Source organism: Petromyzon marinus, chromosome 74 (assembly GCF_048934315.1).
Source record: "Petromyzon marinus isolate PM22_M1 ecotype Great Lakes invasive population chromosome 74, UKy_Petmar_22M1.pri1.0, whole genome shotgun sequence".
Classification (NCBI taxonomy): domain Eukaryota; kingdom Metazoa; phylum Chordata; class Hyperoartia; order Petromyzontiformes; family Petromyzontidae; genus Petromyzon; species Petromyzon marinus.
Genome location: NC_133740.1, coordinates 10,496,846 through 10,522,196, shown reverse-complemented (window position 1 = coordinate 10,522,196; position 25,351 = coordinate 10,496,846). Strand labels below are relative to the sequence as shown.

Genomic DNA, 25,351 nt, shown 5'->3' with positions numbered 1-25,351 from the left:
GTTAGAGGCTACGCGGGGGATCTTTGTCTGTGTCTCACAGCTGCTATTCGCTAACTAACAGCACTTGCCCCTACAGTCTGTTAGAGGCTACGCGGGGGATCTTTGTCTGTCTCACAGCTGCTACTCGCTAACTATCAGCACTTGCCCCTACAGTCTGTTAGAGGCTACGCGGGGGATCTTTGTCTGTGTCTCACAGCTGCTACTCGCTAACTAACAGCACTTGCCCCTACAGTCTGTTAGAGGCTACGCGGGGGATCTTTGTCTGTGTCTCACAGCTGCTACTCGCTAACGAACAGCACTTGCCCCTACAGTCTGTTAGAGGCTACGCGGGGGATCTTTGTCTGTGTCTCACAGCTGCTACTCGCTAACTAACAGCACTTGCCCCTACAGTCTGTTAGAGGCTACGCGGGGGATCTTTGTCTGTCTCTCACAGCTGCTACTCGCTAACTATCAGCACTTGCCCCTACAGTCTGTTAGAGGCTACGCGGGGGATCTTTGTCTTTCTCTCACAGCTGCTACTCGCTATCTAACAGCACTTGCCCCTACAGTCTGTTAGAGGCTACGCGGGGGATCTGTGTCTGTGTCTCACAGCTGCTACTCGCTAACTATCAGCACTTGCCCCTACAGTCTGTTAGAGGCTACGCGGGGGATCTTTGTCTGTGTCTCACAGCTGCTACTCGCTAACTATCAGCACTTGCCCCTACAGTCTGTTAGAGGCTACGCGGGGGATCTTTGTCTGTGTCTCACAGCTGCTACTCGCTAACTAACAGCACTTGCCCCTACAGTCTGTTAGAGGCTACGCGGGGGATCTTTGTCTGTGTCTCATAGCTGCTACTCGCTAACTAACAGCACTTGCCCCTACAGTCTGTTAGAGGCTACGCGGGGGATCTTTGTCTGTGTCTCACAGCTGCTACTCGCTAACTAACAGCACTTGCCCCTACAGTCTGTTAGAGGCTACGCGGGGGATCTTTGTCTGTGTCTCACAGCTGCTACTCGCTAACTAACAGCACTTGCCCCTACAGTATGTTAGAGGCTACGCGGGGGATCTTTGTCTGTGTCTCACAGCTGCTACTCGCTAACTAACAGCACTTGCCCCTACAGTCTGTTAGAGGCTACGCGGGGGATCTTTGTCTTTCTCTCACAGCTGCTACTCGCTAACTATCAGCACTTGCCCCTACAGTCTGTTAGAGTCTACGCGGGGGATCTTTGTCTGTGTCTCACAGCTGCTACTCGCTAACTAACAGCACTTGCCCCTACAGTCTGTTAGATGCTACGCGGGGGATCTTTGTCTGTGTCTCACAGCTGCTACTCGCTAACTAACAGCACTTGCCCCTACAGTCTGTTAGAGGCTACGCGGGGGATCTTTGTCTGTGTCTCACAGCTGCTACTCGCCAACAACAGCACTTGCCCCTACAGTCTGTTAGAGGCTACGCGGGGGATCTTTGTCTGTGTCTCACAGCTGCTACTCGCTAACTATCAGCACTTGCCCCTACAGTCTGTTAGAGGCTACGCGGGGGATCTTTGTCTGTGTCTCACAGCTGCTACTCGCTAACTAACAGCACTTGCCCCTACAGTCTGTTAGAGGCTACGCGGGGGATCTTTGTCTGTGTCTCACAGCTGCTACTCGCTAACTAACAGCACTTGCCCCTACAGTCTGTTAGAGGCTACGCGGGGGATCTTTGTCTGTGTCTCACAGCTGCTACTCGCTAACTATCAGCACTTGCCCCTAGAGTCTGTTAGAGGCTACGCGGGGGATCTTTGTCTGTGTCTCACAGCTGCTACTCGCTAACTAACAGCACTTGCCCCTACAGTCTGTTAGAGGCTTCGCGGGGGATCTTTGTCTGTGTCTCACAGCTGCTACTCGCTAACTAACAGCACTTGCCCCTAGAGTCTGTTAGAGGCTATGCGGGGGATCTTTGTCTGTCTCTCACAGCTGCTACTCGCTATCTAACAGCACTTGCCCCGACAGTCTGTTAGAGGCTACGCTGCGGTGTGGGTGAACCTTTGTCTCTGTGCCCCTTTGCAGCCCAGCTGCCCTACCCCTTCCCACGTGACTGCTCCCAGGTGCTGCTCAACGACCCCGAGAAGCGGTGGCCAGAGGGGGCAGCAGCGGCGGGGGAGAGGGGAGCGGCGGCGAGGGAGCACGTGGTGATTTACCTGCGGGGTGACCCTGCCAGGCCTCTGCACGTGACCTGTGACATGCACACCGACGGAGGAGGCTGGACGGTACCTCGCACGCACGCACAGACACACACACAGACACAGACACACACACAGACACACACAGACACACACACAGACACACACACAGACACACACAGACACAGACACACACACAGACACACATACACACACAGACACACACAGACACACACACAGACACACACACAGACACACACAGACACACACACAGACACACACAGACACACACACAGACACACACAGACACACACACAGACACACACAGACACACACACAGACACACACACACACACACAGACACACACACAGACACACACAGACACACACACAGACACACACACACAGACACACACAGACACACACACACAGACACACACACAGACACACTCACACACACAGACACAAAGACAAAGACACACAGACACACACGCCAAGATCCTCCGTGTAGCCTGCTAGATTTAACACTCGTGATGATGGTCGTGATGGTGAATGATGCTTCTCCTGATCCATCTACTACTGATACTACTACTGCTGCTACTGCTGCTGTTACTACTACTGCTGCTGATGATGCTGCTACTTCTACTGTTGCTACTGTTACTACTACTGCTGCTGATGATGATGATGCTGCTACTACTGCTGCTGATGATGCTGCTACTTCTACTGTTGCTACTGCCGCTCCTACTAGTACCTGCTGATAATGATGCTACTACTACTGCTGCTACTTCTGCTGCTGCTGCTACTGCTGCTGATGATGCTGCTACTTCTACTGCTGCTACTGCTGCTCCTACTACAACTGCTGCTGCTACTGATGCTGCTGCTACTATTGCTGCTGATGATGCTGCTACTTCTACTGTTGCTACTGCTGCTGTTACTACTACTGCTGCTGCTACTGCTGCTGCTGATGATGATGCTGCTACTACTGCTGCTACTGCTGCTCCTACTACTACTGCTGCTGATGATGCTGCTACTTCTACTGCTGCTGATGCTGCTGCTACTACTAGCTGCTGCTGATGATGCTACTACTACTACTGCTGCTGATGATGCTGCTACTACTACTACTGCTGCTACTGCTGCTCCTACTACTACTGCTGCTGATGATGATGCTACTCCTACTGCTGCTACTGCTGCTGATGCTGCTGCTACTTCTACTGCTGCTACTGCTGCTTCTACTATAACTGCTTATGATGCTGCTACTACTGATGCTGCTGCTACTGCTGCTCCTACTACTACTGCTACTACTGCTGCTACTACTACTGCTGATGCTGCTGCTACTACTACTTCTGCTGATGATGCTGCTACTTCTACTGCTGCTACTGCTGCTCCGACTACTACTGCTGTTGATGATGCTGCTGCTACTACTTCTGCTGCTGCTGCTGATGCTGCTACTACTACTTCTGCTGATGCTGCTACTACTTCTGCTGATGATGATGCTGCTACTACTTCTGCTGCTGCTGATGATGCTGCTACTTCTGCTGCTGTTGATGATGCTGCTGCTACTTCTGCTGCTGATGATGATGCTACTACTACTGCTGCTGATGATGCTGCTACTACTACTACTGCTGCTACTGCTGCTCCTACTACTATTGCTGCTGATGATGATGCTACTACTACTGCTACTTCTACTGCTGCTACTACTGCTGCTACTACTACTGCTGATGCTGCTGCTGCTACTGCTGCTACTACTACTGCTGATGCTGCTGCTGCTACTACTACTTCTGCTGATGATGCTGCTAATTCTACTGCTGCTACTGCTGCTACTACTTCTGCTGATGATGCTGCTACTACTACTTCTGGTGATGATGATGCTACTACTACTTCTCCTGATGATGATGCTGCTACTACTTCTGCTGATGATGACATGACGATGTTTCTACTGTCACCCCCCCCCCCCCCCGCCAGGTGTTCCAGCGCAGGCAGAGTGGGCTCACGAACTTTGAGCGGGGCTGGCAGGAGTACGAGGAAGGCTTCGGGGAGCCCACACGGGAGTTCTGGATAGGTGGGTCAGCCCCGACCCACGACCCCTGACCTGCGCCCCGACCTTCACCCTGGCCTTCACCCTGACCCTCACCCTGACCCTCACCCTGACCTTCACCCTGACCTTCACCCCGACCTTCACCCCGACCTTCACCCCGACCTTCACCCTGACTCTCACCCTGACCCCCCCCCCCCCGCCTTCACCCTGACCTTCACCCTGACTCTCACCCTGACCCTCACCCTGACCCCCCCCCGCCTTCACCCTGACCCTCACCCTGACCTTCACCCTGACCTTCACCCCGACCCTCACCCTGACCTTCACCCCGACCTTCACCCTGACATTCACCCTGACCTTCACCCTGACTCTCACCCTGACCTTCACCCTGACTCTCACCCTGACTCTCACCCTGACCCTCACCCTGACCCCCCCCGCCTTCACCCTGACCCTCACCCTGACCTTCACCCTGACCTTCACCCTGACCTTCACCCCGACCTTCACCCTGACCCTCACCCTGACCCTCACCCTGACCCTCACCCTGACCTTCACCCCGACCTTCACCCTGACCATGACCCTCATCCTGACCCTCACCCTGACCTTCACCCTGACCCTCACCCTGACCTTCACCCTGACCTTCACCCCGACCTTCACCCTGACCCTCACCCCGACCTTCACCCTGACCTTCACCCCGACCTTCACCCTGACCATGACCTTCATCCTGGCCCTCACCCAGACCTTCACCCTGACCTTCACCCCGACCTTCACCCTGACCATGACCTTCATCCTGGCCCTCACCCTGACCTTCACCCTGACCTTCACCCCGACCTTCACCCTGACCATGACCTTCACCCTGACCCTCACCCTGACCTTCACCCTGACCTTCACCCCGACCTTCACCCTGACCCTCACCCCGACCTTCACCCTGACCCTCACCCTGACCTTCACCCTGACCTTCACCCCGACCTTCACCCTGACCTTCACCCCGACCTTCACCCTGACCCTGACCTTCCACGTGGTGTGGCGTGATGCGATGTGGCGTGACGCGGTGTGGCGTGACGTAGTGTGACGCGGCGTGACGCGGTGTGGTGCGACCTGGTGCGGTGTGACGCGGTATGACGCGGTGTGGTGCGACGTGGTGTGGCATGGTGTGGTGTGACGCGGCGTGGTGCGACCTCGTGCGGTGTGATGCAGTGTGACGCAGTGCGGCGTGACGCGGTGTGGTGTGACCTGCGCGGTGTGGTGTGACCTGCGCGGTGTGGTGTGTGGTGTGACGCGGTGTGACGCGGTGTGGTGTGGCGTGTGGTGTGACGCGGTGTGGTGTGACGCGGCGTGGTGTGACGCGGTGTGGCGTGACGCGGTGTGGTGTGACGCGGTGTGGCGCGCCCCCCAGGCCTGCGCTCGCTGCACGCGCTGTTGGCCCAGGCTCGCTATGAGCTGCGCGTGGACCTGGGCGACGGGGAGGCTTCGGCCTTCGCCCAGTACGACCGCTTTGCCGTGGGAGACGCTGAGTCGCTCTACCGCGTCCGCATCGGGGAGTACAGCGGGACCGCAGGTACTCACACACACACAGGTACTCACACAGGTACTCACACAGGTACTCACACAGGTACTCACACACACACACGTACTCACACAGGTACTCACACAGGTACTCACACACACACACAGGTACTCACACAGGTACTCACACAGGTACTCACACACACACACACAGGTACTCACACAGGTACTCACACAGGTACTCACACACACACAGGTACTCACACAGGTACTCACACACACACACAGGTACTCACACAGGTACTCACACACACACACACAGGTACTCTCACACACACACACAGGTACTCACACAGGTACTCACACAGGTACTCACACAGGTACTCACACACACAGGTACTCACACAGGTACTCACACGCACACACACACAGGTACTCACACAGGTACTCACACACACACAGGTACTCACACAGGTACTCACACACACACACACAGGTACTCACACAGGTGCTCACACAGGTACTCGCACACACACACAGGTACTCACACACACACACAGGTACTCACACACACACAGGTACTCACACACACAGGTACTCACACGCACACACACACAGGTACTCACACAGGTACTCACACAGGTACTCACACACACAGGTACTCACACACACACACACAGGTACTCACACACACAGGTACTCACACATACACACAGGTACTCACACACACAGGTACTCACACACACACACACAGGTACTCACACACACACAGGTACTCACACACACACACAGGTACTCACACACACACACAGGTACTCACACACACAGGTACTCACACACACACACAGGTACTCACACACACAGGTACTCACACACACACACAGGTACTCACACACACAGGTACTCACACACACACAGGTACTCACACACACAGGTACTCACACACACACACACAGGTACTCACACACACACAGGTACTCACACACTCACCCAGGTACTCACACACACACAGGTACTCACACAGGTACTCACACACACACACAGGTACTCACACACACACAGGTACTCACACACTCACCCAGGTACTCACACACACACAGGTACTCACACAGGTACTCACACACACACAGGTACTCACACACACACACAGGTACTCACACACACACAGGTACTCACACACACACACAGGTACTCACACACACACACAGGTACTCACGCACACAGGCACTCACACACACACACAGGTACTCACACAGGTACTCACACACACACAGGTACTCACACACACACAGGTACTCACACACACACACAGGTACTCACACACACACAGGTACTCACGCACACAGGTACTCACACACACACACACAGGTACTCACACAGGTACTCACACACACACAGGTACTCACACAGGTACTCATACACACACAGGTACTCACACACACACAGATACTCGCAAACACACACACAGGTACTCACACACACACACACAGGTACTCACACACACACAGGTACTCACACACACACACAGGTACTCACACACACAGGTACTCACACAGGTGTACACACGCACACACACAGGTACTCACACACACACAGGTACTCACACACACACACAGGTACTCACACACACAGGTACTCACACACACACAGATACTCACACACACACAGGTACTCACACACACAGGTACTCACACACACAGGTACTCACACACACACAGGTACTCACACACACACAGGTACTCACAAACACACACAGGTACTCACACACACAGGTACTCACACACACACACAGGTACTCAAACACACACACACACAGGTACTCACACACACAGGTACTCACACACACACACAGGTACTCACAAACACACACAGGTACTCACAAACATACACAGGTACTCACACACACACACAGGTACTCACACACACACACAGGTACTCTCTGTGGTGCCAACACCACCCCACCACCACCCCACCACCACCCCACCCCCACCACCACCCCACCACCACCCCACCACACCACCACCACACCACCACCACACCACCACCACCACCACCACCACCCCACCACCACCCCACCACACCACCACCACACCACCACCACACCACACCACCACCATGGCACTGCGTGTACCCGCAGGCGACTCTCTGTCGTACCACCACGGCCGGGCCTTCTCGACGCCGGACCGCGACCATGACGGTGCAGCGCCGCACTGCGCCGAGTCCTACCGGGGCGGCTGGTGGTACCGCAACTGCCACAAGGCCAACCTGAACGGGCGCTACGGCGACACCAGCCACAGCCGGGTTCGGCCGCACGCATCACACCGCGCGCATCACACCGCACACATCACACCGCACGCATCACACCGCGCGCATCACACCGCACGCATCACACCGCACGCATCACACCGCACACATCATACCACACACATCACACCGCACACAGCATACCACACACATCATACCGCATGCATCACACCACACGCATCACACCGCACGCATCATACCACACACATCACACCGCACACAGCATACCACACACATCATACCGCATGCATCACACCACACGCATCACACCGCGCGCATCACACCGCACGCATCACACCGCGCGGATCACACCACGCGCATCACACCGCACGCATCATACTACACATATCACACCGTACACATCATACCACACGCATCATACCACACGCATCACACCGTACACATCACACCGCACATATCACATCGCACGCATCATACCACACATATCACACCGTACACATCATACCGCCGCATCATACCACACGCATCACACCACACACATCACACCGCACACATCATACCGCATGCATCACACCGCGCACATCACACCGCACACATCATACCGCACGCATCACACCGCGCACATCATACCACACCACACACATCGCACTGCGCACACCACGCCACACGCACCGCACGGCAGGCATCACAACACACACATCACACCGCACACACCACACAGCACGCATCATACCAAACCACACACATCCATGCCACACCACGGCACTCGCACGCATCACACCACACCACGCCACACACACCACGCCACACACACCACGCCACACACACCACGCCACACACACCATGCCACACACCATGCCACACACACGCACTCACACCACACACACCACACACACACCACACTACACCCACCACACACCGCACACACCACACCACACACACCACATCGCATACACCACACCGCACACACCACACCACACACACCACACCACATACACCACACCGCACACACCACACACACCCCATACTACGCACGCGCGCACTCATAGCACACACACCACATCACACCACGTGGTCTGTGCTGCGTGTGAACGCTGTGTGTGTGTGAACGCTGTGTGTGTGTGAACGCTGTGTGTGTGTGTGTGTGAACGCTGTGTGTGTGTGTGTGAACGCTGTGTATGTGAACGCTGTGCGTGTGTGTGAACGCTGTGTGTGTGAACGCTGTGTGTGTGTGAACGCTGTGTATGTGAACGCTGTGTGTGTGTGAACGCTGTGCGTGTGAACGCTGTGTGTGTGTGTGAACGCTGTGTATGTGAACGCTGTGTGTGTGTGTGAACGCTGTGCGTGTGAACGCTGTGTGTGTGTGTGAACGCTGCGTGTGTGTGAACGCTGTGCGTGTGTGTGAACGCTGTGTGTGTGTGTGAACGCTGTGTGTGTGAACGCTGTGTGTGTGTGTGAACGCTGTGTGTGTGTGTGAACGCTGTGTGTGTGTGTGTGAACGCTGTGTGTGTGTGAACGCTGTGTGTGTGTGTGAACGCTGTGTGTGTGAACGCTGTGTGTGTCTGTGTGAACGCTGTGTGTGTGTGAACGCTGTGTGTGTGAATGCTGTGTGTGTGAACGCTGTGTGTGTGTGAACGCTGTGTGTGTGTGTGAACGCTGTGTGTGTGTGAACGCTGTCTGTGTGTGTGAACGCTGTGTGTGTGTGTGAACGCTGTGTGTGTGTGTGAACGCTGTGCGTGTGTGAACGCTGTGCGTGTGTGAACGCTGTGTGTGTGTGTGAACGCTGTGTGTGTGTGAATGCTGTGTGTGTGAACGCTGTGCGTGTGTGAACGCTGTGTGTGTGTGTGAACGCTGTGTGTGTGTGAACGCTGTGTGTGTGTGTGAACGCTGTGTGTGTGTGTGAACGCTGTGTGTGTGTGTGAATGCTGTGTGTGTGTGTGAACGCTGTGTGTGTGTGAACGCTGTGCGTGTGTGTGTGTGAACGCTGTGTGTGTGTGAACGCTGTGTGTGTGTGTGTGAACGCTGTGTGTGTGAACGCTGTGTGTGTGTGTGTGTGAACGCTGTGTGTGTGTGAACGCTGTGTGTGTGTGTGAACGCTGTGTGTGTGAACGCTGTGTGTGTGGGTGTGAACGCTGTGTGTGTGTGTGTGTGAACGCTGTGTGTGTGTGAACGCTGTGCGTGTGTGAACGCTGTGTGAACGCTGTGTGTGTGTGAACGCTGTGTGTGTGTGTGTGTGAACGCTGTGTGTGTGTGTGTGAACGCTGTGTGTGTGTGTGAACGCTGTGTGAACGCTGTGTGTGTGTGTGTGAACGCTGTGTGTATGTGAACGCTGTGTGTGTGTGTGAACGCTGTGTGTGTGTGAACGCTGTGTGTGTGTGTGAACGCTGTGTGTGTGTGTGAACGCTGTGTGTGTGAACGCTGTGTGTCTGTGTGTGAACGCTGTGTGTGTGTGTGAACGCTGTGTGTGAACGCTGTGTGTGTGTGTGTGAACGCTGTGTGTGTGAACGCTGTGTGTGTGTGAACTCTGTGTGTGTGTGAACGCTGTGTATGTAGGGGGTGAATTGGGTGGCCTGGCGTGGCCATGAGGGATCCCTGAGCTTCGTGGAGATGAAGCTGAGGCCGCACACCTTCCAGGACACGCTCGCCAAGCGGAGGAGACGCCACGGGGACTAACGGAGACACGGGAGACGCCACGGGGGCTAACGGAGACACGGGAGACGACGCGGGGGACTAACGGAGACACGGGAGACACCACGGGGGCTAACGGAGACACGGGAGACGACGCGGGGGACTAACGGAGACACGGGAGACACCACGGGGAGATTAACGGAGACACGGGAGACACCACGGGGGACTAACGGAGACACGGGAGACACCACGGGGGACTAACGGAGACACGGGAGACGCCACGGGGACTAATAGAGACACGGGAGACGACGCGGGGGACTAACGGAGACACGGGAGACACCACGGGGAGATTAACGGAGACACGGGAGACACCACGGGGGACTAACGGAGACACGGGAGACGCCACGGGGAGACTAACGGAGACACGGGAGACGACGCGGGGGACTAACGGAGACACGGGAGACACCACGGGGGACTAACGGAGACACGGGAGACACCACGGGGTCTAACGGAGACACGGGAGACACCACGGGGGACTAACGGAGACACGGGAGACCCCACGGGGGGGCTAACGGAGACACGGGAGACACCACAGGGACTAACGGAGACACGGGAGACACCACGGGGACTAACGGAGACACGGGAGACACCACGGGGACTAACGGAGACACGGGAGACACCACGGGGACTAACGGAGACACGGGAGACGCCACGGGGGACTAACGGAGACACGGGAGACACCACGGGGAGACTAACGGAGACACGGGAGACGCCACGGGGGACTAACGGAGACACGGGAGACGCCACGGGGAGACTAACGGAGACACGGGAGACACCACGGGGACTAACGGAGACACGGGAGACCCCACGGGGGGGCTAACGGAGACACGGGAGACACCACAGGGACTAACGGAGACACGGGAGACACCACGGGGACTAACGGAGACACGGGAGACGACGCGGGGGACTAACGGAGACACGGGAGACACGGGAGACACCACGGGGGACTAACGGAGACACGGGAGACACGGGAGACACCACGGGGTCTAACGGAGACACGGGAGACACCACGGGGGACTAAGGGAGACACGGGAGATGACGCGGGGGACTAACGGAGACACGGGAGACGCCACGGGGGACTAACGGAGACACGGGAGACACCACGGGGTCTAACGGAGACACGGGAGACACCACGGGGGACTAACGGAGACACGGGAGACACCACGGGGGACTAACGGAGACACGGGAGACGCCACGGGGGACTAACGGAGACACGGGAGACACCACGGGGACTAACAGAGACACGGGAGACGACGCGGGGGGACTAACGGAGACACGAGAGACACCACGGGGGGACTAACGGAGACACGGGAGACACCACAGGGGACTAACGGAGACACGGGAGACGCCACGGGGACTAACGGAGACACGGGAGACACCGCGGGGGGGCTAACGGAGACACGGGAGACACCACGGGGGACTAACGGAGACACGGGAGACACCACGGGGGACTAACGGAGACACGGGAGACACCACGGGGGACTAACGGAGACACGGGAGACACCACGGGGGACTAACGGAGACACGGGAGACACCACGGGGGGACTAACGGAGACACGGGAGACACCGCGGGGAGACTAACGGAGACACGGGAGACGCCACGGGGGACTAACGGAGACACGGGAGACACCACGGGGGGACTAACAGAGACACGGGAGACGCCACGGGGACTAACGGAGACACGGGAGACGCCACGGGGACTAACGGAGACACGGGAGACGCCACGGGGACTAACGGAGACACGGGAGACACCACGGGGAGACTAACGGAGACACGGGAGACGACGCGGGGGGACTAACGGAGACACGGGAGACACCACGGGGGACTAACGGAGACACGGGAGACGCCACGGGGACTAACGGAGACACGGGAGACACCGCGGGGACTAACGGAGACACGGGAGACACCACGGGGAGACTAACGGAGACACGGGAGACGACGCGGGGGGACTAACGGAGACACGGGAGACGCCACGGGGACTAACGGAGACACGGGAGACGCCACGGGGGACTAACGGAGACACGGGAGACGCCACGGGGACTAACGGAGACACGGGAGACACCACGGGGACTAACGGAGACACGGGAGATGACACGGGGGGGGCTAACGGAGACACGGGAGACACCATGGGGGCTAACGGAGACACGGGAGACGCCACGGGGGGCTAACGGAGACCGGCGTTTGAACGACACACACACACACAGAGTTTGCGGGCGGTGATTGGCCGGGATTTGAATGTAATTGTCATTGGGTATCGATGTGAAGGGGTGTGGGGGGGGGCGCGTGGCAGGGACGGCGCCAAGTTTTGCCCCGCGGCAGTTTGGTCCGTGCGGCGGTGGCGGCGGTGGTGGTCGTGGTGGTTGTGGTGGTGGTGGTCGTGGCGGTGGTGGTGGTGGTTGTGGTGGCGTTGGTGGTGGCGGGGGTGAGTCCTTGGGCCTCCATGCCAGTCGATGTGTCTCCGCAAATCCGTAGTTCTCTGAACCTGCGGACTTCTGTGTGAGTCTATGCGAGTGGGTGGGTGGGTGAGTGGGTGAGCGGGTGGGTGAGCGTGCGGGTTGGTGGGTGGGTGAGCAGGTGGGTGAGCGATTGAGCGAGCGGTTGGGTAAGCGAGCGAGCGGGTGGGCGAGCGAGCGGGTGGGCGAGCGAGCGGGCGGGCGAGCGAGCGGGCGGGCGGGCGGGCGTTGTGTGGACCTGCAGCGCCATAACCGCACAGACGGGTTCGTGATCCCGCTTCCACCTCCGTCACGGTGGCCACCCGGCAGCCCGGCGAGTTTGATAAGCGCGACGTGAATCTGCTCGTGATCCACCAACCCCTTACCACCACCACCGCATTTCAAATGGCAGATGTGTCTGCGTATAGGACTGCAAGGGTTGCATTGAATGTATCTCGTATGTAGTAGTAGTGTGTGTGTGTACATTCTAAACTAATTCTATTTTTTTATTTGTACCAGTGAAGGTCCCACTGAGCTCCGTCGCTGTTTTTCAGAAGCGATGATGATGATGAGAGACACGCAGACTCCAAATATACAGCAGCAGCAGGCGTCGTCAGGGTCGGGATCGAACCCACGAGCTCCTGCAGACCAGGCGAGGTCGTTAACATCTCATAGCCACCGTGATGATGATGATAATGAGAGAGACACACAAACTCCAAATATACAGCAGCAGGCATCAGGGTTGGGATCGAACCCACGACCTCCTGTAGACCAGGCGAGGTAGTTAACATCTCCTAGCCACTGTGATGATGATAAGAGAGAGACACAAACTCCAAATATACAGCAGCAGCAGGCATCGTCAGGGTTGGGATCGAACCCACGAGCTCCTGCAGATCAGGCGAGGTAGTAAACATCTCATAGCCACCGTGGCGCCTATGAGCCGGTTGCTTGCCTGTCATTGTCAATTTAACACGTGGTGGTGGTGGTGGTGGTAGGAGGAGGATGAGGCTTTAGCGACCAAATATTATCCATAATAGAGGTTTTGTTTATTGGGCGAAGTCGCGTAAATATTTACCACCAAATATGGAGGCGAACAAACCTACAGAGAGAGAGAGAGATAAATATATCAACCCTCTGTTAAGCTATGAATGTGTTCTTTTTCGTTATTAAATTGCAGAACGTTACGATGTTTTCGCGTGGTTTATTGTACGCGAAACGACGCGTGTGTTTGTATATTTAAAAACTGTGTATAGACAAACAAGCACACGTACAACAAAGCCAAAGATCCCCCGTGTAGCCTGTAACAGACTGTTGGGGCAAGTGCTGTTAGCGAGTAGCAGCACCTACGAAGGCTACCGGCACTGTGGCACACGAGGGGGTGGGTGGCCAGCACCACACCCGGCCGCCTTTGTCTCCCCCAGTGGCGATGTTTACTACACACCGCACGGGAGCAGGTTACTCGTTTGAGGCTGAGTAGACCTAGGGGAGGCACCAGGAGCCGATCACTGGCGTGTAAGGCCTCACTGTGTAACTCATGTTCAGAGGCGACCGAGCTTCCACAAATGATAGCTCAACGAAGTGGCTTATCAACATGATGATCATCATAATCGCGTGGGCATTTATAGTAGGCCAAATATCTCTGAACGCATAGAGACCCACAGAGACCCACAGAGATACACAGAGATACACAGGGACTCATAGAGACCCACAGAGATACACAGAGACTCAGAGACCCACAGAGACTCATAGAGACCCATAGAGACCCACAGAGACCCACAGAGATACACAGAGACTCACAGAGACCCACAGAGACCCACAGACACCCACAGAGACCCACAGAGATACACAGAGACTCAGCGACCCACAGAGACTCATAGAGACCCATAGAGACCCATAGAGACCCACAGAGACCCATAGACACCCACAGAGACCCACAGAGATACACAGACCCACAGAGATACACAGAGACCCACAGAGACTCATAGAGACCCACAGAGACTCAGAGATACACAGAGACCCATAGAGACCCACAGATCCAGGGACTCATAGAACCATAGAGACCCACACAGACCCATAGAGACCCACAGAGACCCATAGAGACCCATAGAGACCCACAGAGACCCACAGAGATACACAGAGACTCATATAGACCCATAGAGACCCACAGAGACCCACAGAGATACACAGAGATTCATAAGAGATCCACAGAGATACACAGAGACTCATAGAGACCCACAGAGACCCATAGAGACCCACAGAGACCCATAGAGACCCACAGAGACCCACAGAGACACACAGAGACCCACAGAGACCCACAGAGACCCACAGAGACCCACAGAGACCCACAGAGACCTACAGAGATACACAGAGACTCATAGAGACCCACAGAGACTCATAGAGACCCACAGAGACTCATAGAGACCCACAGAGACCTACAGAGACCCACAGAGACCCACAGAGATACATAGAGACCCACAGAGACTCATACACCAAACTAAAATTAAACTATTTTAGTTACCAGGCACAAGGCTCCATTGAACTGTGTAACTCAAGTTCAGAGGCGACCCGGCTTACACAAATGTCAGCAGATCAACGAAGCGGCTTATCAACATGATGACGATCATCATCATCATAATCGCGTGGGCATTTATAGTAGGCCAAATATCTCTGAACGCATAGAGACCCACAGAAACTCATAGAGATACACAGAGACCCATAGAGACCCACAGAGACCCACAAAGACCCACAGAGACTCATAGAGATACACAGAGACTCATAGAGACCCACAGACACTCATAGAGATACACAGAGACCCACAGAGACTCAAAGAGATACACAGAGACTCATAGAGTCCCACAGAGACTCATAGAGATACACAGAGACCCACAGAGACCCACAGAGACCCACAGAGACTCACAGAGACCCACAGAGACCCACAGAGACCCATGGAGACCCACAGAGACCTACAGAGATACACAGATACTTATAGAAACCCACAGAGACCCACAGAGATACACAGAGACTCATAGAGACCCACAGAGACCCATAGAGACCCACAGAGACCCACAGAGATACACAGAGACCCACAGAAACCCATAGACACCCACAGAGACCCACAGGGACCCACAGAGATACACAGAGACTCATAGAGACCCACAGAGACCCATAGAGACCCACAGAGACTAATAGAGATACACAGAGACTCATAGAGTCCCACAGAGACTCATAGAGATACACAGAGACCCACAGAGACCCACAGAGACTCATAGAGACCCACAGAGACCTACAGAGATACACAGAGACTTATAGAAACCCACAGAGACCCACAGAGATACACAGAGACTCATAGAGACCCACAGAGACCCATAGAGACCCACAGAGACCCACAGAGATACACAGAGACCCACAGAGACCCATAGACACCCACAGAGATTCACAGAGACTCATAGAGACCCACAGAGACCCATTGACACCCACAGAGACCCACAGAGACCCACAGAGATACACAGAGATTCATAGAGACCCACAGAGACCCACAGAGATACACAGAGACTCATACACCAAACTAAAATTAAACTATTTTATTTACCAGGCACAAGGCTCCATTGAACTGTGTAACTCATGTTCAAAGGCGACCCGGCTTACACAAATGTCAGCAGATCAACGAAGCGGCTTATCAACATGATGATCATCATCATAATCGCGTGGGCATTTATAGTAGGCCAAATATCTCTGAACGCATAGAGACCCACAGAGACTCATAGAGATACACAGAGACCCATAGAGACCCACGGAGACCCACAGATATACACAGAGACTCAGAGACCCACAGAGACTCATAGAGACCCATAGAGACCCATAGAGACCCACAGAGACCCATAGACACCCACAGAGACCCACAGAGACCCACAGAGATACACAGAGACCCATAGAGACTCACAGAGACCCATAGAGACCCACAGAGACTAATAGAGATACACAGAGACTCATAGAGTCCCACAGAGACTCATAGAGATACACAGAGACCCACAGAGACCCACAGAGACCCATAGAGACCCACAGAGACCTACAGAGATACACAGAGACTTATAGAAACCCACAGAGACCCACAGAGATACACAGAGACTCATAGAGACCCACAGAGACCCATAGAGACCCACAGAGACCCACAGAGATACACAGAGACCCACAGAGACCCATAGACACCCACAGAGATTCACAGAGACTCATAGAGACCCACAGAGACTCATAGACACCCACAGAGACCCACAGAGACCCACAGAGATACACAGAGACTCATAGAGACCCACAGAGACCCACAGAGATACACAGAGACTCATACACCAAACTAAAATTAAACTATTTTAGTTACCAGGCACAAGGCTCCATTGAACTGTGTAACTCATGTTCAAAGGCGACCCGGCTTACACAAATGTCAGCAGATCAACGAAGCGGCTTATCAACATGATGATCATCATCATAATCGCGTGGGCATTTATAGTAGGCCAAATATCTCTGAACGCATAGAGACCCACAGAGACTCATAGAGATACACAGAGACCCATAGAGACCCACGGAGACCCACAGATATACACAGAGACTCAGAGACCCACAGAGACTCATAGAGACCCATAGAGACCCATAGAGACCCACAGAGACCCATAGACACCCACAGAGACCCACAGAGACCCACAGAGATACACAGAGACTCATACACCAAACTAAAATTAAACTATTTTAGTTAACAGGCACAAGGCTCCATTGAACTGTGTAGCTCAAGTTCAGAGGCGACCCGGCTTACACAAATGTCAGCAGCTCAACACAAGTTCGCTTATGAACATCATCATCCTCACGTGGACATTCATAGCAGCAGAATGCTCTAAGGGGCCGTCCATGAATGACATCACGCACCTGGGGGGGGGGGGGTCAGACATTTGTGACGATGTGGGACGAGGGGGAGGGGTGTTTGAGAAATGTGACGTCACATAAAAATGCGCAACTTTATAAATAAATACAGACAACACGTTCTACTTAATTAAATAGACTTTTTATATAAATGTTTTCTCCTACAACATCAGAGTGCAGCGCCACATTAAATACGCACTACAATGACAATAGTTTAAAGCGATTTGAAGCATGTTTTATATATTTTTTTGGGGGGGGGGGGCAGAGTTTTGTGTGACGTCATATTTGAGGGGGGTCTGATTTTTTTGTGACGTCGTGTGACGAGGGGGGGGGGGTCAAAAATCGTCCAAAATCGCGTGACGTCATTTATGGGCGGCCCCTTATCACGTGGACATTTACAGCAGGCAAATACTCCAAATACTCTTAAACGCGTGGTGATGTTGATTCTAAATGTGGAGGGGGAAAACCGAAGGACTCGGAGTTAAATCACCGTGATGATGGTGAGACACACACAAACTCCAAATATACAGCAGCAGCAGCAGGCGTTAGGGTCGGGATCGAACCCACGACCTCCTGTATACCAGGCGAGGTAGTCAACATCTCATAGCCACCGTGATGATGATGAAAGAGAGACACACAAACTCCAAATACAGCAGCAGGCATCGTCAGGGTCGGGATCGAACCCACAACCTCCTGCACACCAGGCAAGGTAGTTAACATCTCATAGCCACCGTAATGATGATGAAAGAGAGACACACAAACTCCAAATACAGCAGCAGGCATCGTCAGGGTCGGGATCGAACCCACAACCTCCTGCACACCAGGCGAGGTAGTTAACATCTCCCAGCCACCGTGATGATGATGAGAGAGAGACGCAAACTCCAAATACAGCAACAGCCATCGTCAGGGTTGGGATCGAACCCACGACCTCCTGTAGACCATGCGAGGTAGTTAACATCTCCTAGCCACCGTGATGATGAGAGAGAGAGAGAGACACAGACCTCCTGTGAACCAGGCGAGGTAGTTAACATCTCAGCCACTATGGTGATGATGAGAGAGACACAGACCTCCTGTATACCAGGCGAGGTAGTTAACATCTCAGCCACTGTGATGAGAGAGAGAGACACAGACCTCCTGTGTACCAGGCGAGGTAGTCAACATCTCAGCCACTGTGATGATGATGAGAGAGACACAGACCTCCTGTGTACCAGGCGAGGTAGCTAACATCTCAGCCACTGTGATGATGAGAGAGAGAGAGACACAGACCCCCTGTGTACCAGGCGAGGTAGTCAACATCTCAGCCACTGTGATGATGAGAGAGAGAGACACAGACCTCCTGTGTACCAGGCGAGGTAGTCAACATCTCAGCCACTGTGATGATGATGAGAGAGACACAGACCTCCTGTGTTCCAGGCGAGGTAGTTAACATCTCAGCCACTGTGGTGATGAGAGAGAGAGACACAGACCTCCTGTGCACCAGGCGAGGTAGTCAACATCTCCTAGTCGCCGTATCGCCCCTTTAGAGGGCACGGGCAACAATAAACTCACACCTCAATAGCGTGCTATAAGTAAGGTACGTTGCCCGAAACGTCGCCTATTTAATACACAGCACGGTATACGTGTATAAGTTTAGTTTTTAGTAATTTAGTTATTGTCGAATGTGTTGATTCGGCCACTTGAGGGCAGTGTTGATCCAAGCTTGCGACCTGCAAAAGTGGTGAGGATCTGGGCTGCCATCGTTAAAGGGCCGTCCATAAATGACGTCACGCACCTGGGGGGGGGGGGGGTGAGAAATGTGACGTCACGTCAAAATACGCAACTTTATAAATAAATACAGGCAACACGTTCTACTTTTTAATAAATGTTTTTCCTATAACATCAGAGTGCAGCGCCGCATTAAATACAGCACTACAATGGCAATAGTTTAAAGCGATTTGAAGCATATATTTTTTTGGGGGGGGGTGGGTGGCAGAGCTTTGTGACGTCATATTTGATGGGGGGGGGTCTGACTTTTTGTGACGTCGTGCGACGAAGGGGGGGGGGGCAAAAATCGTCCAAAATCGCGTGACGTCATTTTTGGACGACCCCTAAGGCGTCGCTGGAATCGCCAAGAGATCGTTGGGGAGGGGTGCCATCATCCAGCAGTGGATAGACAGCGGACGTTATGATAATGAGGCGAATTTGCATAGCAGCGTCGTGACGTGTCGTTGCGTCGTGACGTCACAACGAACACGCGGTTTATCGAGGGACGGGTCACGTGCCTTTCGATTTTGGACTGGACCAGGATCGCAATTACGTTAGAGGTGGGTGTAGTTCAACACATCTCGCAAATTTTGTACCGATTGTTCGATAGATAGGGACGTATTAAGCAATCGAATTAATAAATTGGAGAGACCATCAATTAATTCCGCATGTGATGATTCGGCGTTTCATCTCTTATTGATTGATCTTTAAAAAAATAATAGTTTCCAATACCCCCCCCCTCCTAAAGAGCGATTGGACTCTCCCAGAGGAGATCCAAGATTCAACAATTTCCTCATCCGAGCGTCGGGATTGGCTGTTGATGAGCACGTGACCAGCTCTCGTTGAATCGGATATGACGCGCTGACGTCATAGGGTCATGTTGGGGGGGGGGTATCTGTTACGAATTTCAAATAGCTTTTCGTAATGTTATTTTTAAAACGTAGTGCAGTTAGGCTATGAGGATTTTGGAGACTGAGAGGCGGGGCTGAAGGGGATGAATGGGGTGGGGGCCGCAGTTCACTTTTATGTAAATTAGCATTGATCATAATCGAGGTAAAATGAGAAATGCAAACTGTAATTTATTTGTGATTTTTGGCAAAAGTAACAAAATGTTCTTATGGGGGAAGTAAAATTCGACCGGATAATTAAAATAACCGGCGAAAATTTGTGAAATTCATAGAATAAAAAAAATAAATTTCAATCAATTTAATACAGTACTGTATAACATTAAAGTAGATGTTGTAAAATAAAAACACTATTTTTTTGCGGGTAGGGGAAATCATAAGGCACCAGATAAAAAAATCCAAGCCTAAAAAAAACGTCAAATTAAGTTTTTTATATTTGTATAGTTTCAACAAAATGAATGGCCGATCATTGCTTGTGATGATATCTTAACACAAAAACGAGGAACTGTATAAAATAAATGTTTTACTTAAGCTTTGACCAACCCGATAAAAATTACGCCATTGGAGAAGTAATAAGCTATCGGATAATAAACAATAACTTTGTGAAACATTGAATAACAGATTATAAAATATATATTCTGCACATTGAATAAGTAAATGGGCGAATCAAGTGTGAATGCGACGTAAAACATGTACTATAATGGTATTTGCATAGAGATATAAAAATAAGTTTTTATCAATTAAACAAATAATATTTCCGATGGGAAGTTGATTTGTATCTGATCAAAACAAATATCTAGAAAGTGAGTCAAACTTTAATATATACTTAATGTTGTATACTTTAAACAGATAACACGAGAAAAGTATTACATAATGTAACATGCAATTCTTACTCCGAAATAATCGGTTCAAATACCAATAAGTAGGGGAAGTAAATATCTACAAGGTAATGAAAAATAACACTTACAATAATGTTACATCTAAATATTAAAAAAAAAATTTAAACGCGTGAAATAAATAAATGAACCGCCACGCCAAAAGTTGGACATTTTTGTTTATTTTAGAAAACACATTTCACGTACATATACCTCGACAGAACAAAGTGCCCCGTTTAGAGGAAGTGAAAATCAAGGGGGATGAATGAAAAAAAAGTTGATAAACATTTAAATAAAACGACGAATAAACACAATTATCGCGCGTGTTAAAACGCGTTGAAATAAATAATAAACTCGCCCGGCCACACAGAGAGAGAGAGAGAACCCGCGGCGAAGATGGCGGCCGAGTCGGTTCAGGTGAGGAACCTTCGAAGCAGCGATGAGCCATCGCCTAACAGCTTTATAAAAAAACTAAACTAAACCCCCCGCCCCCGCCACTCGGAGTTAACAACATGTGGAAGAAGCGGTACTAATTTGAACGATTTAAAAAAAAAATGTTTTACCTCACGCAACTTCGGGTGTGTGTGTGTGTAACCCGCCCCCCGTTGCCCACACATTTTGAGTTTATTTAACAACGATAACTCGCGCGAAAGAAAGTTTAAATCGGTGTCTTTCGCCTCGTTCGTCGAACGCCGTCGATTGTTGTTGTCGGAGGGCGACGTGGTCGCGTATTTGTTTTTTTTTGTTCGGCTTATTTTGTTGCTTGCGGGGTTGAAATCGATCATCTTTGCCGAGCGAACGCGGAGGGATTTTACGGTCTCGCCTAGTCGCCTCTACCGGGTGAGGTGCGTCGCGGTGGGTAGGGACCTGTAGGCCGCAACACCCCCACCACCACCACCCCACCTCGTTCAACTCTTCCTCCTCCGTTCTCCCGCGGGATGCGTACTTTGCGAGAAACATTCGAAAGTAATTATCATTGATAAGTAGTTGTGTTATTTGACGCTTTGTTTAGTCATTGCCGATGTCGCCGCTCGTCGTTTCAACCGCCCAAGTTGAGTCGGGTGGCCCGGTCGCCCACTCCGACCAAAAACGGTGAAGTATGGCCAATTCGCCGCGGCTACTGCGGGACAGCACACGGAAGGCAGCGAAGCGCAAATCAATTGTTGTGCTGTACTTCCTATGCTTCCCGCCCTTCATCACCAGCGTGGTGAAGTATGGTTAAATAGCCCCCCCCGCCAGACAAACCCGCAAAGCGTGCTGTGGTGAGGCCCTCATCCAGCGGTGGATTGACAGGCGCATGATTATTATTATTGTTTATCATCACTGCCATTAAGTAAATAGCGTTCGTGATAGGATTCCACTTCATGTGCGTACTGTGTAGACGCGTAAAGTTTTTTTTTTAAGTTTGATGGAGTTATCCTGCACCCTCACAATCTTCTAATTCTTTGATGAGTAAAGTCATCGGAATTAATGTTAAACCGGGAGAAGGGGGGGTTAAGACCCCTCACCTTGAAGTAAACAAACTCGCATTTGAAGTCAAATCAATACAACTTTATTTCTATAGCGCTATTTCGTGCAAAAAAAGAATGCAATACAATAGTGTCGTGTTTTATCATGCCCTGCGTTAAATCGTGTTTGTTAGCAGTCTCTTCAAGGTACGCATTGTTGCTGTTGAAATCCCCTTCGTTTCAGTGGTGGAGTGGGGGTAACAACAACAACGCTCTTTCGAAACGCATCAACGATAATAGCTATAGAATTATCCAAACGAGATGCATATTTCGTCAAATCCAGTGCAGAATGATCAAAAAAAGGCGAGGTGGGGAGGAAGCGTATGTATGCACAAGTCCAATACAACAATGTTACGTTTAGAATTCGTTTGTCACGTAAAAAGAACGTGGCCAATTCGTTACAAGTACAGCACTAGTGTGTAGTGTGTATAGTAGTGTAGTATACTAGTACAGCACACCGGGTGTGTTGGAGAGCCACAGATCTGGCTGTCGCCTGATGAAGCCGGTTGTAATTACTGGCGAAACGTCGTACTCAGATTGTAAATGTTGTGGCTCTTGGTTCCAACACACCGGTGTGCTGTATTAGGATACTACACGATACACTACACTTTACACTACGCTATACACTATACATTACTGTACACAATACACTACACACTAGTGCTGTACTGGTAACGAATTGTCCACGTTCTGTTGACGTGACACTAAACCCGACTAATTGGCTTTGTCGTGTGGTGGCGGGTTTAACGACACAAAACCTGTATCGTGGAAGTCTTGTCTTCCACCAACAGCGTAGCGCCCCACAGCAGCCTCAAGCGCTACCCGTTGTGCTTGATGGGACACCCATCCCATGCGCAGTCCAGGCTCCCAAAAAAAAATGACCCTCTTATATTTTTTTTTCCTCCCCGAGATGTGATGATAATCATGCGCATTCGGAGTGATTTGGCCATAGGCTCTTGTCTAATGATGCAGCTATGAACGAACATCAGCGTAATCTAAATGGGACCTTTTTGTCAGTATTCAAAGTTATGAAAAAAAAATTGTATTCCTTCAAAAGGTTTCCTATTTGGTGTTTGAACGTCTTATAACACCTCCATTATATTTAGGTTAAATGTGTAACGACACGTTTATATTTATGCAATCTAACCCAGAAAAAACTATATTATGGATGATATTGGTCGCGTGTTAATCTTAACACCTCTGCTATTGGCGGAAAGGGTAAAACCTATTATTTTTACATTCAATGTAATCTATTTGTAGGGGTGCTGCTACTACCTACATTTGTAGGCTTCGTTGTGAATTCCGAAAATTCGAGTTTGGCTTAGTGTGAAAGGAGGAGGAAGTGGAGTTGGGGGTGAGGTTTGACGACACTCAAAAGTTGCCACACAGATGGATTCTAGAGTTCACGACTCCACTCCTATCTCCTGGCCACGTTAGGAGGCCGAGCCCACGACACCAGCCAGTCTGCCGTCCACAAAGCTAACCAGGCACCAGCCAGCTACAGTGCTGCTCAATATGAGTACGAGATAATTCAGAGTCAAAATCTTTATTGTCGATGGGAAGAATCCGACGATCCCACAGAGTTTCGATTTAAAGCTTTCGTGACTGTAAGGATTCATCTTCTTGGGTTCTTTCGGTAAAGTCACCACGTAGAATGAGAATAAAATAATAAAAGAACACAATAAAATTCTCACGACGTTTCGGCCGCTTGCGTTGTGGCCGAAACGTCGTGAGAATTTTATTGTGTTATTTTATTATTTTATTCTCATTCTACGTGACTTTACCGAAAGAACCCAAGAAGATGATCCCACAAAGCTCTCTTTTTTTTGTCTCTCCCACAGATGTTCATTACAATTTGATCGCCGGCCACTTTGTTGAAGTGCACAATACAGTACTGTTTTTGCTTTATCTCTTTACCGTTAACTTTGACCATGCACTTTTCACGTGACCTTTGATACGATTTGCAGGGCTTTTTAACCTCCGGGTTATTGTACGGCTCTCTTTGGCTCGTCTGCCGGTTGCGTCCCGCGTGTCGTTCGGCGCCGTGTCCGACGTTTTCGCCCCACGTGCCGGGAGCTTCTTCAGGAACCGATTTTGGTCATCTTCAGGATGTGTAAATGTCGCGTTGTTTTTTTTTTAAACGAATTTTTGTTTTACCCGTCTCGGTTCAATTCCCAACCAATGCTAACCATCAGTGGCATCGTGCGTTTTATCAGATGCGCTCCTGCATCCGTCTGGAACCCTCTTCCTTCCGATATTAGGAAGACACCGGAGCTATGTACTTTGACATCATCTAGATTGACAAACTCATTGTTTTAGAACTGCTTGTTGTTGTGTTTAGTTTGTTGTCCTTCCC

The 25,351-nt window shown here is 51.8% G+C and overlaps 1 protein-coding gene across 5 annotated transcripts in view; it reads left to right on the top strand.

Moving 5' to 3' along the window:
- The window catches only part of LOC116958217 (uncharacterized), a 153,699-nt gene extending 139,456 nt beyond the window's left edge, over positions 1 to 14,243 (top strand). For all 5 annotated transcript variants that reach the window (XM_076056104.1, XM_076056102.1, XM_076056101.1 and 2 more), the window contains 5 exons: positions 2,027 to 2,226; positions 4,102 to 4,198; positions 5,565 to 5,726; positions 7,812 to 7,975; positions 10,493 to 14,243. In XM_076056104.1, the coding sequence (XP_075912219.1) occupies positions 2,027 to 2,226; positions 4,102 to 4,198; positions 5,565 to 5,726; positions 7,812 to 7,975; positions 10,493 to 10,612 (743 nt within the window). In that variant the 3' untranslated portion in view covers positions 10,613 to 14,243. The remainder of the gene's footprint in view (positions 1 to 2,026; positions 2,227 to 4,101; positions 4,199 to 5,564; positions 5,727 to 7,811; positions 7,976 to 10,492) is intronic.
- Positions 14,244 to 25,351: the final 11,108 nt, after the last annotated feature.